The following is a 13,063-nucleotide window of genomic DNA, read 5'->3' as shown; positions in this document are numbered from 1 at the left end:
TTTGCACCTTAATAGGTTATGGACCAGCATTCTGGCAGGCAGGTTTGCTACTGCAACACAGCTACGTTTAAACTAAGTAGCAGGGGAGGGGACAAACTGGATGTTTAAGAAGGAAATTGAAGGGAAAGTTAGAACAAGGGAAGTCAAGAAAGACAACTGTATCAATGAGGCAGAAACCTCAAAAAGGGATCATGCTGTAATGTTGAGTGAAATAGGAGTTGATTAGATTAGATTACTTACAGTGTGGAAACAGGCCCTTTGGCCCAACAAGTCTACACCACCCCGCCGAAGCGCAACCCACCCATACCCCTACATTTACCTCTTACCTAACACTACGGGCAATTTAGCATGGCCAATTCACCTGACCTGCACATCTTTGGACTGTGGGAGGAAACCAGAGCACCCGGAGGAAACCCACGCAGACACGGGGAGAACGTACAAACTCCACACAATCAGTCGCATGAGGCGGGAATTGAACCTGGATCTCTGGCGCTGTGAGGCAGCAGTGATAACCACTGTGCCACCGTGCCGCCCACTAATGGGAAGGATGAGGGCAGTAACAAATTAAAAATACTATACATGAATACACGAAGCATTAGAAATAAGATGGATGAGCTTGAGGCTCTTTTGGAAATTGGCAGATACGATATTGTGGGGATAACTGAGACATGAGTTCAAGTGGACAGGGCCTGGGAAATAAATATTCAAGGCTACATGTGCTTTCGTAAGAACAGACTGACGGGCAGAGGGGATGGGGTGGCCTTGTTGGTAAGGGATGATATTCAGTCCCTTGCGCGGGAGGACCTAGAATCAGGGGATGTAGAGTCAGTGTGGATAGAGCTGAGAAATTCTAAAGGTAAAAAGACCCTCTTGGGAGTTATCTACAGGCCCCCAAACAGTAATCTGGATGTCGGATGTAAGTTGAATCAGGAGCTGAAATTGGCCTGTCGCAGTTGTTATGGGGGATTTCAACATGCAGGTAGACTGGGAGAATCAGGATGGTATTGGACCTCAAGAAAGAGACTTTGTGGAGTGCCTCCGAGATGGATTCTTAGAACAGCTGGTGCTGGAGCCTACCAGGGAGAAGGCAATTCTGGATCTGGTATTGTGCAACGAACCAGAATTGATCAGGGACCTCGAAGTGAAGGAGCCATTGGGAAGTACTGACCATAATACAAGAAGCTTCAATCTGCAAATTGAGAGGGAGAGGGTACAATCGGAAGTGACAATATTTCTGTTGAATAAAGGGAACTATGGAGCTATGAGGGAGGAGCTGGCCAAAGTTCAATGGTGCAATATCTTAGCAGGGATGGCAGTGGAGGAACAATGGCGGATATTTCTGTGTATAATGCAGAAGATGCAGGATCAGTTCATTCCAAAAAGGAAGAAAGATCCTAGGAGGAGGCATGGGATACCGTGGCTGATGAGGGAAGTTAAGAAAAATATAAAGTTAAAAGAGAATAGCAAAGCTAAGTGGGAAAACGGAGGACTGGGAAGCTTTTAAAGGACAACAGATGATTACTAAGAAAGAAATACGCAGAGAAAAAATGAGGTACAAAGGTAAACTGGCCAAAAATATAAAGGAGGATAGTAAAAGTTTTTTTAGGTGTGTGAAAGGCAAAAAAATGATTAAGACTAAAATTGGACCCTTGAAGACAGAAACAGGGGAATATATTACGGGGAACAAAGAAATGGCAGAAGAATTGAATTGGTACTTCAGATCTGTGTTCACTGGGGAAGACACAAGCAATCTCCCTGAGGTAACAGTGGCTGAAGGACCTGAACTTAAGGGAATTTATATTTGCCAAGAATTGGTTTTGGAGAGACTGTTAGGTCTGAAGGTTGATAAGTCCCTGGGGCCTGATGGTCTATATCCCAGGGTACTGAAGGAGGTGGCTTAAGAAATCGTGGATGCGTTGGTGATTATTTTCCAGAGTTCGATAGATTCGGGATCAGTTCCTGCAGATTGGAGGGTGGCTAATGTTGTACCACTTTTTAAGAAAGGTGGGAGAGAGAAAGCAGGCAATTATAGACCAATTAGTCTGACCTCAGTGGTGGGAAAGATGCTGGAGTCTATTATAAAGGATGACATTACGACACATCTGCATAGTAGTAACAGGATAGGTCAGAGTCAGCATGGATTTATGAAGGGGAAATCATGCTTGACTAATCTTCTGGAATTTTTTGAAGATGTAACTCTGAAGATGGACGAGGGAGATCCAGTAGATGTAGTGTACCTGGACTTTCAGAAAGCTTTTGATAAAGTCCCACATAGGAGGTTAGTCAGCAAAATTAGGGCACATGGTATTGGGCGCAAAGTACTAACTTGGATTGAAAGTTGGTTGGCTGGTAGGAAACAAAGAGTAGTGATAAACGGCTCCATTTCGGAATGGCAGGCAGTGACCAGTGGGATACCACAGGGATCAGTGCTGGGACCGCAGCTTTTTACAATATATGTTAATGATATAGAAGATGGTATTAGTAATAACATTAGAAAATTTGCTGATGATACTAAGCTGGGTGGCAGGGTGAAATGTGAGGAGGATGTTAGGAGATTACAGGGTGACTTGGATAAGTTAGGTGAGTGGTCAGATGCATGGCAGATGCAGTTTAATGTGGATAAATGTGTGGTTATCTACTTTGGTGGCAAGAACAGGAAGGCAGATTACTACCTAAATGGAATCAATTTAGGTAAAGGGGCAGTACAAAGAGATCTGGCTGTTCTTGTGCATCAGTCAATGAAGGTAAGCATGCAGGTACAGCAGGTAGTGAAGAAGGCTAATAGTATGCTGGCCTTCATAACAAGAGGGATTGAGTATAGAAGCAAAGAGGTTCTTCTGCAGCTGTACAGGGCCCTGGTGAGACCACACTTCGAGTACTGTGTGCAGTTCTGGTCTCCAAATTTGAGGAAAGACATTCTGGCTATTGAGGGAGTGCAGCGTACGTTCACAAGGTCAATTCCTGGAATGGCGGGACTACCTTACGCTGAAAGATTTGAGCGACTGGGCTTGTATACCCTTGAGTTTAGAAGACTGAGGAGGGGATCTGATTGAGACATATAAGATTATTAAAGGATTGGACACTCTGGAGGCAGGAAACATGTTTCCGTTGATGGGTGAGTGCCGAACCAGAGGACACAGCTTAAAAATACGGGGTAGACCATTTAGGACAGAGATGAGGAGAAACTTCTGAGGAGAACTGGTTGGGAAGGTAAGTGATTGATATTTGAGTGGGTGTGTTCTAGACCCCAGGCCCTACAAAGTAGGGACTCCCTCCCATCCTCCTCCTCTAACCTAACTTTAAAGTCCACGGGTAAGCTACTCAGTGTTCTTGTTTTGGAGACCAAGTGTAGAGTAATGGCAGCGAAGGCAGTGGAATGTTCCTCCTGCAGGATGTTTGAGGTAGGGGTGACCACCGATGCTCCTGCCTACTTCATCTGCAGGAAATGCAGTCAGCTCCAGCTTCTCACAGAACGCGTTAGGGAACTGGAGCTGGAGTTGGATGAACTGAGGATTATTCGAGAGGCTGAGAAGGTGATAGATAGAAGCTAAAGGGACATAGTTATGCCAGAGAACAGAGGTAGCTGGGTAACAGTTAGAGGTGGGAAGGGGAGGAAGCAGGTAGTGCAGGGATCCCCTTTGGTCGCTCCCCTCAACAATAAGTATACCGCTTTGGATACTGTTGGGGGGGATGGCCTAGCAGGGGTAAGCTGCAGTGACCGGGTCTCTGGCACGAGGTCCGGCTCTGAGGCTCAGAAGGGAAAGGGGGAGAGGAGGAGAGCGCTAGTTATAGGAGACTCTATAGTTAGAGGGACAGACAGGCGGTTCTGTAGACATGGGCGAGACTCTCGGATGGTTTGTTGCCTCCCGGGTGCCAGGGTCCGAGACATCTCGGACCGTGTCTTCAGAATCCTTAAGGGGGAGGGTGTGCAGCCAGAAGTCGTGGTGCACGTTGGCACAAACGACATAGGTAGGAAGAGGGGTGGGGAGGTCATTCAGAAGCTCAGGGATTAGGCTGGAAGCTAAAAGCTAGGACGGACAGAGTCGTCATCTCTGGGTTGTTGCCGGTGCCACGTGACAGTGAGGCAAAGAATAGGGAGAGAGTGCAGTTGAACACTTGGCTGCAAGAATGGTGTAGGAGAGAGGGCTTCAGGTATTTGGACAATTGGAGTGCATTCTGGGGAAGGTGGGACCTGTACAAGCAGGATGGGTTGCACCTGAACCAGAAGGGCACCAATATCCTGGGAGGTAGGTTTGCTAGCACTCTTCGGGGGAGTTTAAACTAATTTGGCAGGGGGATGGGATCCGGACTTGTAGTCCAGCAAGTAGGCTAGCTGTTTGTCAGGATGTCCAAGAATGTAGGGAGGCTATGGAGAAGGTAGCACTGACAGGGAATACTTGTGGACACAGAGATGGGTTCAAGTGTGTATACTTCAACGCAAGGAGTATCAGAAATAAGGTGGGTGAACTTAAGGCGTGGATCGGTACCTGGGACTACAATGTTGTGGCCATCACGGAAACGTGGATAGAAGAGGGACAGGAATGGTTGTTGGAGGTTCCTGGTTACAGATGTTTCAGTAAGATTAGGGAGGGTGGTAAAAAAGGAGGGGGTGGGTGGCGTTGCTAATTAGAAATGGTATAACGGCTGCAGAAAGGCAGTTCGAGGGGAATCTGCCTTTGGAGGTAGTATGGGCTGAAGTCAGAAATAGGAAAGGAGCAGTCACCTTGTTGGGTGTTTACTATAGGCCCCCCAATAGCAGCAGAGATGTGGAGAAACAGATTGGGAAACAGATTTTGGAAAGGTGCAGAAGCCACAGGGTAGTAGTCATGGGCGATTTCAACTTCCCAAATATTGATTGGAAGCTCTTTAGATCAAGTAGATTGGATGGGGCGGTGTTTCTGCAGTGTGTCCAGGAAGCTTTTCTAACTCAGTATGTAGATTGTCTGACCAGAGGAGAGGCCATATTGGATTTGGTACTTGATAACGAACCGGGACAAGTGATGGGCTTGTTAGTGGGTGAGCATTTTGGTGATGATGACCACAATTCTGTGACTTTCACCTTGGTTATGGAGAGAGATAGGTGCGTGCAACAGGGTAGGTTTTACAATTGGGGGAAGGGTAAATACGATGCTGTAAGATAGGATCTGAGGAGCATATGTTGGGAGCATATGCTGTCAGGGAAGGATGTCGTGGAAATGTGGAACTTTTTCAAGGAACTGATACGACGTGTCCTTGATATGTATGTACCTGTCAGGCAGGAAAGAAATGGTCGTGTGAGGGAACCTTGGTTGATGAGGAAGGTTGAATGTCTTGTAAAGAGGAAGAAGGAGGCTTACATAAGGTTGAGGAAACAAGGTTCAGACAGAGAGTTGGAGGGATACAGGATAGCCAGAAGGGAGCTGAAGAAAGGGATTAGGAGAGCTAAGCGAGAGCATGAAAAATCTTTGGCGGGTAGGATCAAGGATAACCCCAAAGCCTTTTATGCGTATGTGAGAAACATGAGAATGACGAGAACGAGGGTAGGTCCGATCAAGGACCGTAGTGGGAGACTGTGTATTGAGTCGGAAGAGATAGGGGAGGTCTTGAATGAGTACTTTTCTTCAGTATTTACAAATGAGAGGGACCATATTGTTGAAGAGGAGAGTGTGAAACGGACTGGTAAGCTAGAAGAGATACTTGTTAGGAAGGAAGATGTGTTGGGCATTTTGAAAAACTTGAGGATAGACAAGTCCCCCGGGCCTGACGGGATATATCCTAGGATTATGTGGGAAGCAAGAGAGGAAATTGCAGAGCCATCGGCAATGATCTTTTCGTCTTCACTGTCAACGGGGGTGGTACTAGGGGATTGGAGAGTGGCGAATGTTATGCCCCTGTTCAAAAAAGGGAATAGAGATAACCCCGATAATTACAGGCCAGTTAGTCTTACTTCGGTGGTAGGCAAAGTAATGGAAAAGGTACTGAGGGATAGGATTTGAGAGTATCTGGAAAGACACTGCTTGATTAGGGACAGCCAGCATGGATTTGTGAGGGTAGGTTTTGCCTTACAAGTCTTATTGAATTCTTTGAGGAGGTGACCAAGCATGTGGATGAGGGTAGAGCAGTGGATGTAGTGTACATGGATTTTAGTAAGGCATTTGATAAGGTTCCCCATGGCAGGCTCATGCGGAAAGTCAGGAGGCATGGGACAGAGGGAAATTTGGCCAGAAAACTGGCTAACCGGTCGAAGTCAGAGAGTGGTGGTAGATGGTAAATATTCAGCCTGGAGCCCATTTCCAAGTGGAGTTCCACAGGGATCAGTTCTGGGTCCTCTGCTGTTTGTAATTTTTATTAATGACTTGGAAGAGGAAGTCGAAGGGTAGGTCAGTAAATTTGCAGATGATACGAAGATTGGTGGAGTTGTGGATAGTGAGGAGGGCTGTTGTCGGCTGCAAAGGGACTTAGGTATGATGCAGAGCTGGGCTAAGGAGTGGCAAATGGAGTTCAATCCTGTCAAGTGTGAGGTTGTCCATTTTGGAAGGACAAATAAGAATGCGGAATACAGGGTTAACGGTAGGGTTCTTAGTAAGGTGGAGGAACAGAGGGATCTTGGGCTCTATGTTCATAGATCTTTGAAAGTTGCCACTCAGGTGGATAGAGCTTGTAAGAAGGCCTATGGTGTATTAGCGTTCATTAGCAGAGGGATTGAATTCAAGAGTCGTGAAGTGATGTTGCAGCTGTACAGGACCTTGGTTAGGCCACATTTGGAGTACTGTGTGCAGTTCTGGTCGCCTCACTTTAGGAAAGACGTGGAAGCTTTGGAGAGGGTGCAGAGAAGATTTACCAGGATGTTTCCTGGAATGGAGAATAGGTCGTACGAGGATAGGTTGAGAGTGCTAGGCCTTTTCTCATTGGAATGGCGAAGGATGAGGGGTGACTTGATAGAGGTTTATAAGATGATCAGAGGAATAGATAGAGTAGACAGTCAGAAACTTTTTCCCCAGGTACAACAGAGTCTTACAAGGGGACATAAATTTAAGGTGAAGGGTGGAAGGCATAGGGGGGGATGTCAGGGGTAGGTTCTTTACCCAGAGAGTGGTGGGGGCATGGAATGCGTTGCCTGTGGGAGTGGCAGAGTCAGAATCATTGGTGACCTTTAAGTGGCAATTGGATAGGTACATGGATGGGTGCTTAAGCTAGGATAAATGTGGGCCAACATCGTGGGCCGAAGAGCCTGTTCTGTGCTGCTGTATTGTTCTATGTTCTTCACCCAGAGAGTGGTGGCTGTGTGGAATGCTCTGCCCCAGAGGACAGTGGAGGCCCAGTCTCTGGATTCATTTAGGAAAGAGTTGGATAGAGCTCTCAAGGATAGTGGAATCAAGGGTTATGGAGATAAGGCAGGAACAGGATACTGATTAAGGATGATCAGCCATGATCACATTGAATGGCTGTGCAGGCTCGAAGGGTAGAATGGCCTACTCCTGCACCTATTGTCTATTGTCTAAAATATCCCTCCATACCCTGGACCATGGCAGACTGGATGTCATGAAACTCACTTGCCACCACACTGTCACCGCAAATGGGAAAATTAAGCCCATGCTGATTTAGTTTTTTTTTTCTATTGCAAACTATCTGGAGATTTTCTACAGCACTTTGCAAGGTATTTTGGTGAGTTCCTGGATTTAGCAGTGAGTTGCTGCTTTATTATAGAAGAGGCCAGAAGCACTTTCCACACCAAGACTGTGATACATGGGACTAGCAGAGGCAATGCCTCTGGGAGTATAACACAACAAAGAGAAAGTAGGAATAGAGGCTGCAAATAGGGCAACTTCTGAGTGATACCCTCTGTCAAGCAGTGGTCAGCTTAGTCCACGCACTTTGACAGTGACAGTGACAATCTGGTAGGTTGGCCAATGCACTCAGTGTGCATGCCCATCAGAGATATTCTGTATACCATCCCATCAAGGAAGCATGAGTGGGGGTAATGTGAATGCAATGAGAGGTGGGTGCAAGGTTGGTGACATTGTTAAGTATGTATGGGTGTGGTGGAGTTTCTGCATGTTAGCTGTGAGACCCAATTGTCACAGAATGCTCCTGGATAAATATAGGGATCATGAATTGAACAGTACAAAAAATCTGTGGATGTGATTAGTTGGAGTTATTCTGTGAAGATGCAATCCCTGAGTTTCTCACCTCCTGCTTATCTCTAATGCTTCCAGTGCTACATCTATCATTGTGTATACCTCTGTCTACCCCACTGTTTAATTTGCAATAATTTATATTGCAGCAATATTGCTTGTGCATGTTGCCTTTAAGATACAGCCTGCATTTAAGAAAGTAGGCAGGCTCTACCATATGATCAGAAAACAGGACTGTCAGGGGTCCCTGCTATGTACAGAGACCATAGGCAGCTTGGAGGACTCGAAGTAGTGTGCTAACTGTAAGTGCCAATGTATCTTCATCTGTATGATTGTAGCATGAAACCTTCATGGTTGCTATCTTGATTTGCATGGGTTCAGGCTTGTTGTATTTTTTTTTAATTTAAATATATGTTTTATTGAAAAGGCGTGTTGTATATTTTAACCATTGCAACTCCTGTCCAAAAATCTGCACAAGCTGATTTTTAGCCTCATGGGTTCCAACTGCCATTAAAAGCGTTGTAGTGAAAATGATTGATAGATAATGGTTGAACAAAAAAAAAATCTCCTATTAATTCTAATTTCTGTTATACTGATTTTCACCATCCACTCTAGATGATGATTATGGTCCATGCCCAGTATCGAAGTTCTGTGTCATTATAATACTGCTGCAGGCAACTGTAAAATAATTGAGGTGGCCATGCTGCTGCTACAGGCTCTAAGAATCAACTGCAGAGCTGCTGAGCACCAATGCCTTGAGGCAATGACCTCTCTAGTGTTAATACGAACATTTTTTCTGCATATGGTAAATGAGTAACCTATCATACCTTAGTACATTGTACAGTTGTTTTACTGTTTTTGGGGACTATATAATGGACCGAAATACAGTCAGAAGTTTAAAGAATTTTAAATATTAATGAAAAACGCAGAAGTTTGTGTTTAGGCAATGAGTTATTTTCTGTAGATGATACTAATAGGAGTTATATTCCATTATTCTGAAGCAATAACTCGAAAGAATATTATGTCCACTTGTATTTAAAAGTAAGGCTGCCAGAATCTCTTTCACATCATTATTTTCTGGCATTGAGGAATGGTCAAAATGAATAGTCAAAATTACTACACGTTCTTCCTGCTAGGTCAGAGTTCCTATTACGATGATAAATATACATGATTAAAGCAGAAGGTGAAATATCATAATTGAGCTTGAGCACATGACGTGGATTATCCAGTGCACATGATAATGCTTTGGGTGGATGATAAAATGTTTGATTAATGTAATTTCTATTTCTGGAATGGAGTTCAAAGTGGCTGAGGACGAGTGAACAGCTCCCAATAACAATGCCAAGAAACCTTGGCCAACAAGAGACTGAGCAGGTCAAAAAAGGAGTTAATGCATCTACATCTACAAAGTGATGGGCACCATCATCTCCATGGCCAAGAGAATCACACACTCTTCTGTGAATTGTATTGTAGAGCACACCACTAGTGAAGTTTCCTGATTGGCCCATCAGAATAAACACAGCACACCATCAACTCTTCAGAGATCCTAACTGCCATGTGCCTGCTATTGCCTGATGAGCTGGCCAAGCAACACCGTATCAGAACGGAAAAAGACATGGATCAAATATATCAGCTGCAAGTGAAGCTTTGTATTTACTCAATTAATCATTCTGCTGAAAATGTGAAATTTATAATCAAAATGGAAAAACAAATATTCTAAGTACAGAGAAGTTTTTCATCTAGTATGGCTATATCCACCATTTATTTACCTAGTTACTGCTCATTAGTAAGGTGTAGTTATATAGTGGTTTTTAACCACAATATTGCAATGTAATAGGGGATGCTCTCATAAGTTTAGTAATTTCTAATAGATTGCAGATTGCATGAAGTAATATAAAAACATAGAGAAACTTTTGGATTTCCACATTGAACGCTACATGGTCAAACTTCAAAAGTAGTATTAGTTTCAGTGGAGCAATGATGGTCAGCACCAACATTATCACGATCATTAGTACTACAACGTCTGTGCTATTGTTGTGACCAACATCAGCTTCCATACTGACCCAGTTGCTTAAGGTAGTCAACAACTGATGTATAGAACATGGAGGAAATATGGTGTAATCCTCTGTGCGAAATTGCATAGTCTAAAGCAGGATAATGCTATGAACAGAATTTCTATTAGAGTCACAGACATATATAGAATGGAAACAGACCCTTCAGTCAAACTCGTCCATGCAGACCAATAATCCCAACCCAATCTTGTCCCACCTGCCAGCACCCGGCCCATATCCCTCCAAACCCTTCCGACTCACATACGCATCCAAATGTCTTTTAAATGTTGCAATCCCACCCTCTATGTGAAGATGTTGCCCTTTATGTCTCTTTTATATCTTTCCCCTCCCACCCTAAACCTATGCCCTCTAGTTCTGGACTCCCCAACCTCAGGGAAAAGACTTTGTCTATTCATCCTATCCATGCCCCTCATGATTTTAAAAATCTCTATAAGGTCACCCCTCAGCCTCTGACACTCCAGGGAAAACAGCACCAGCCTATTCAACCTCTCCCTGTAGCTCAAATCCTCTAACCCTGGCAACATCCTTGTAGATCCTTCCTGAACCCTTTCAAGTTTCACAACATCCTTCCGATAAGGAGACCAGAATTAAACATAATATTCCAAAAGAGGCGTAACCAATGTCCTGTGCAACCGCAACATGACTTCCCAACTCCTGTATCAATACTCTGACCAACACACATTGGACAAAAACTGCTCCATCTAAAGTACTAAAGGGTGCCACCATACCACCCTTTGATCAGCTTGCACATCATTTGAAAATATATTTTGATACTGGCTTGTGTCACCAGTGAAGAATAACCACTTGGGGGAGACACACTGCTTAGCCTTTTGAATTCCAATGTGGCAACTCTTGACCAAATACTGTTGGTATGCTGCCACTTTTCAATCAGTGTGTTGCCAAATGCACTTTGCCAAGATTACAGTATAACAGCAATTTAAAAGTATGAGTTTATATATTTCATGTTCATAGTGTGGTATATGTATGAAAAAGTTGTACAAGTAGTAAATTTAGGAGATGTCAGCATTGGTATTGATCCTGATGAGATCAGAGAGCAGGTTGAAAATAACACACCAACCAGACTCTCTGCCTCACACTCACCATAACCAAGGCTCTGTACCAGCAAGTCTGTCTTGCAAAACCCATTTTATTACAATGTCATTGTATTGCTAAATATCTTTACTTACCAAGTCCTAAGCAAGATACTCGAAGTCCTGATTTTCCCAGGTTCCTTTAAATAAAGGAGAATAAAAGTTAGGAAACTTAGTTTATATGAAAGCAAAGAAAAATTCAATTTTATTCATCTTCTGAATATTTTGAAATAGAAAAAAACAGTTTTGAATTCAATCCTATTTTGGGGACTGGGGAGAAGATAGTTTTCTCCAGTCATGATTTGAAAGCTATGTCAGCATTTCATTATTACAAACTGCAGTCTCCTGCAAAGGCCAAAGGTACACAAAACCCATGAGAGTTCATTTCTTTCACTGTTACAATCTGCATGGGCGCAAATTAAAAGTAACAGCTTCAACAATAAACTAATGTTCATGGAGGGCATATCAAGGTGGTTATGCAACAGGAGCAACGAAATACAATTGAAAGATAATGACGGGGAAATTTTATGAAGGAAACAAGGACTAAAATTGGGAAAGGACAAAGCTTTTAATTGTCAAAGTTCCCTCTCACCCAGATCAGTCTTTTCACTTTCCCCATATTGAACACTATTGTTTTTCAAACAATGGCTGTCAATTTAGCAGCCACTTTGTACTGTAGCCCCATCACCCATAAGAAATTGAGACTGCTTAAAGTTGCATAGAACCCATACAGCCAAATAACGAGAGGAGACTCTTGATGCATCAAGAATGGTTTTAATTGGATCTGCAAACATTATTGTTTGAAGTGACTTGACTAGAAAATATTTACCTCTGGAAGCTCAGAAACAATACTTCAATCTACATCATCTATCTGCAAATCTGTGCACTATTTACCATGAACAAAAACTTATTTTGACATGATAATATGATATGATCTCTCTGGGATATAGAATCTGGTGACTGCTTGTTGTCTCAGTTCAGGCCATTGTTTCACTTATAAGATGGAAAAGTTGCAGAGATATTTGGGGAAAACAGGGGCTTGACTCTAACTGGATTGTTTTATGAAAGAGCCAACACAGACTTAATGGGGCTCTTTCTGTTCTGCACAATTGTATGACTCTATGATTGCATAACCCACTAGTGTTGGAAACCATGACTTTTGATAGTTAAGCAGCTTGGAGAAGATCTTGCAGCTGATGGTGTTTGCATGGATGTGTGCTCTTGTCCTTCCAGGGAGTAGGTTGCAGGTTTAGAAGATGTTTCTGAAAGATCAATGGGAATCTGCCACTATATATCAATAGGGATGGGTGCCAATCAAGTAAGCAGCAGCTTTGTTTTGGATGGTTTCAAATTTCTTGAGTGTAGTTGGAGCTGCACTCATCCATCTAAGTAGAGATCATGTCAACACATTCCCAACATGTGCCTTGTAGAAGGTAAACAGACTTTGGTGAGTTAGCAGATGAGTTACATGGCACATAATTCATAGCTTCTAACCTGCTTGTGTATAAATAGCCCAGTATTTATATGGCCAGTCCAGTTTTTCTACATTTGGACAGGGACTGCTTCAGTGATCTGAGGAGCCAAAATTTGCTGAACATACTTAATTATCAGTAACTATTCCAACTCTGACCTTATGAATCTTGCAGCAACGTCCTGGGACTGAGAAGATTGTCATGATTTTTGAAGTCAATCTTCTTTTGTGTTAGATATGGCTCCAATCAGTGGAGTGTTTTTTCCCAATTCCCACAGACTCCAGTTTTGCTAGGGATCCTTGTTACCATGTTCA

General features: G+C 43.4%; 1 protein-coding gene across 1 annotated transcript in view; it reads right to left on the bottom strand.

Moving 5' to 3' along the window:
* The window catches only part of kcnab1a (potassium voltage-gated channel subfamily A regulatory beta subunit 1a), a 246,468-nt gene that overhangs the window by 126,888 nt on the left and 106,517 nt on the right, over window positions 1-13,063 (bottom strand). Inside the window, exon 2 of the mRNA XM_087993598.1 lies at window positions 11,374-11,417. Within this exon, the coding sequence (XP_087849724.1) occupies window positions 11,374-11,417 (44 nt within the window). The remainder of the gene's footprint in view (window positions 1-11,373; window positions 11,418-13,063) is intronic.

The sequence above is a fragment of the Chiloscyllium plagiosum genome, unplaced genomic scaffold (assembly GCF_037043375.1).
Source record: "Chiloscyllium plagiosum isolate Xiang-an unplaced genomic scaffold, Cpla_swu_hap1 HiC_scaffold_13, whole genome shotgun sequence".
NCBI lineage: Eukaryota > Metazoa > Chordata > Chondrichthyes > Orectolobiformes > Hemiscylliidae > Chiloscyllium > Chiloscyllium plagiosum.
This window is presented reverse-complemented; position numbering and strand designations above follow the sequence as displayed.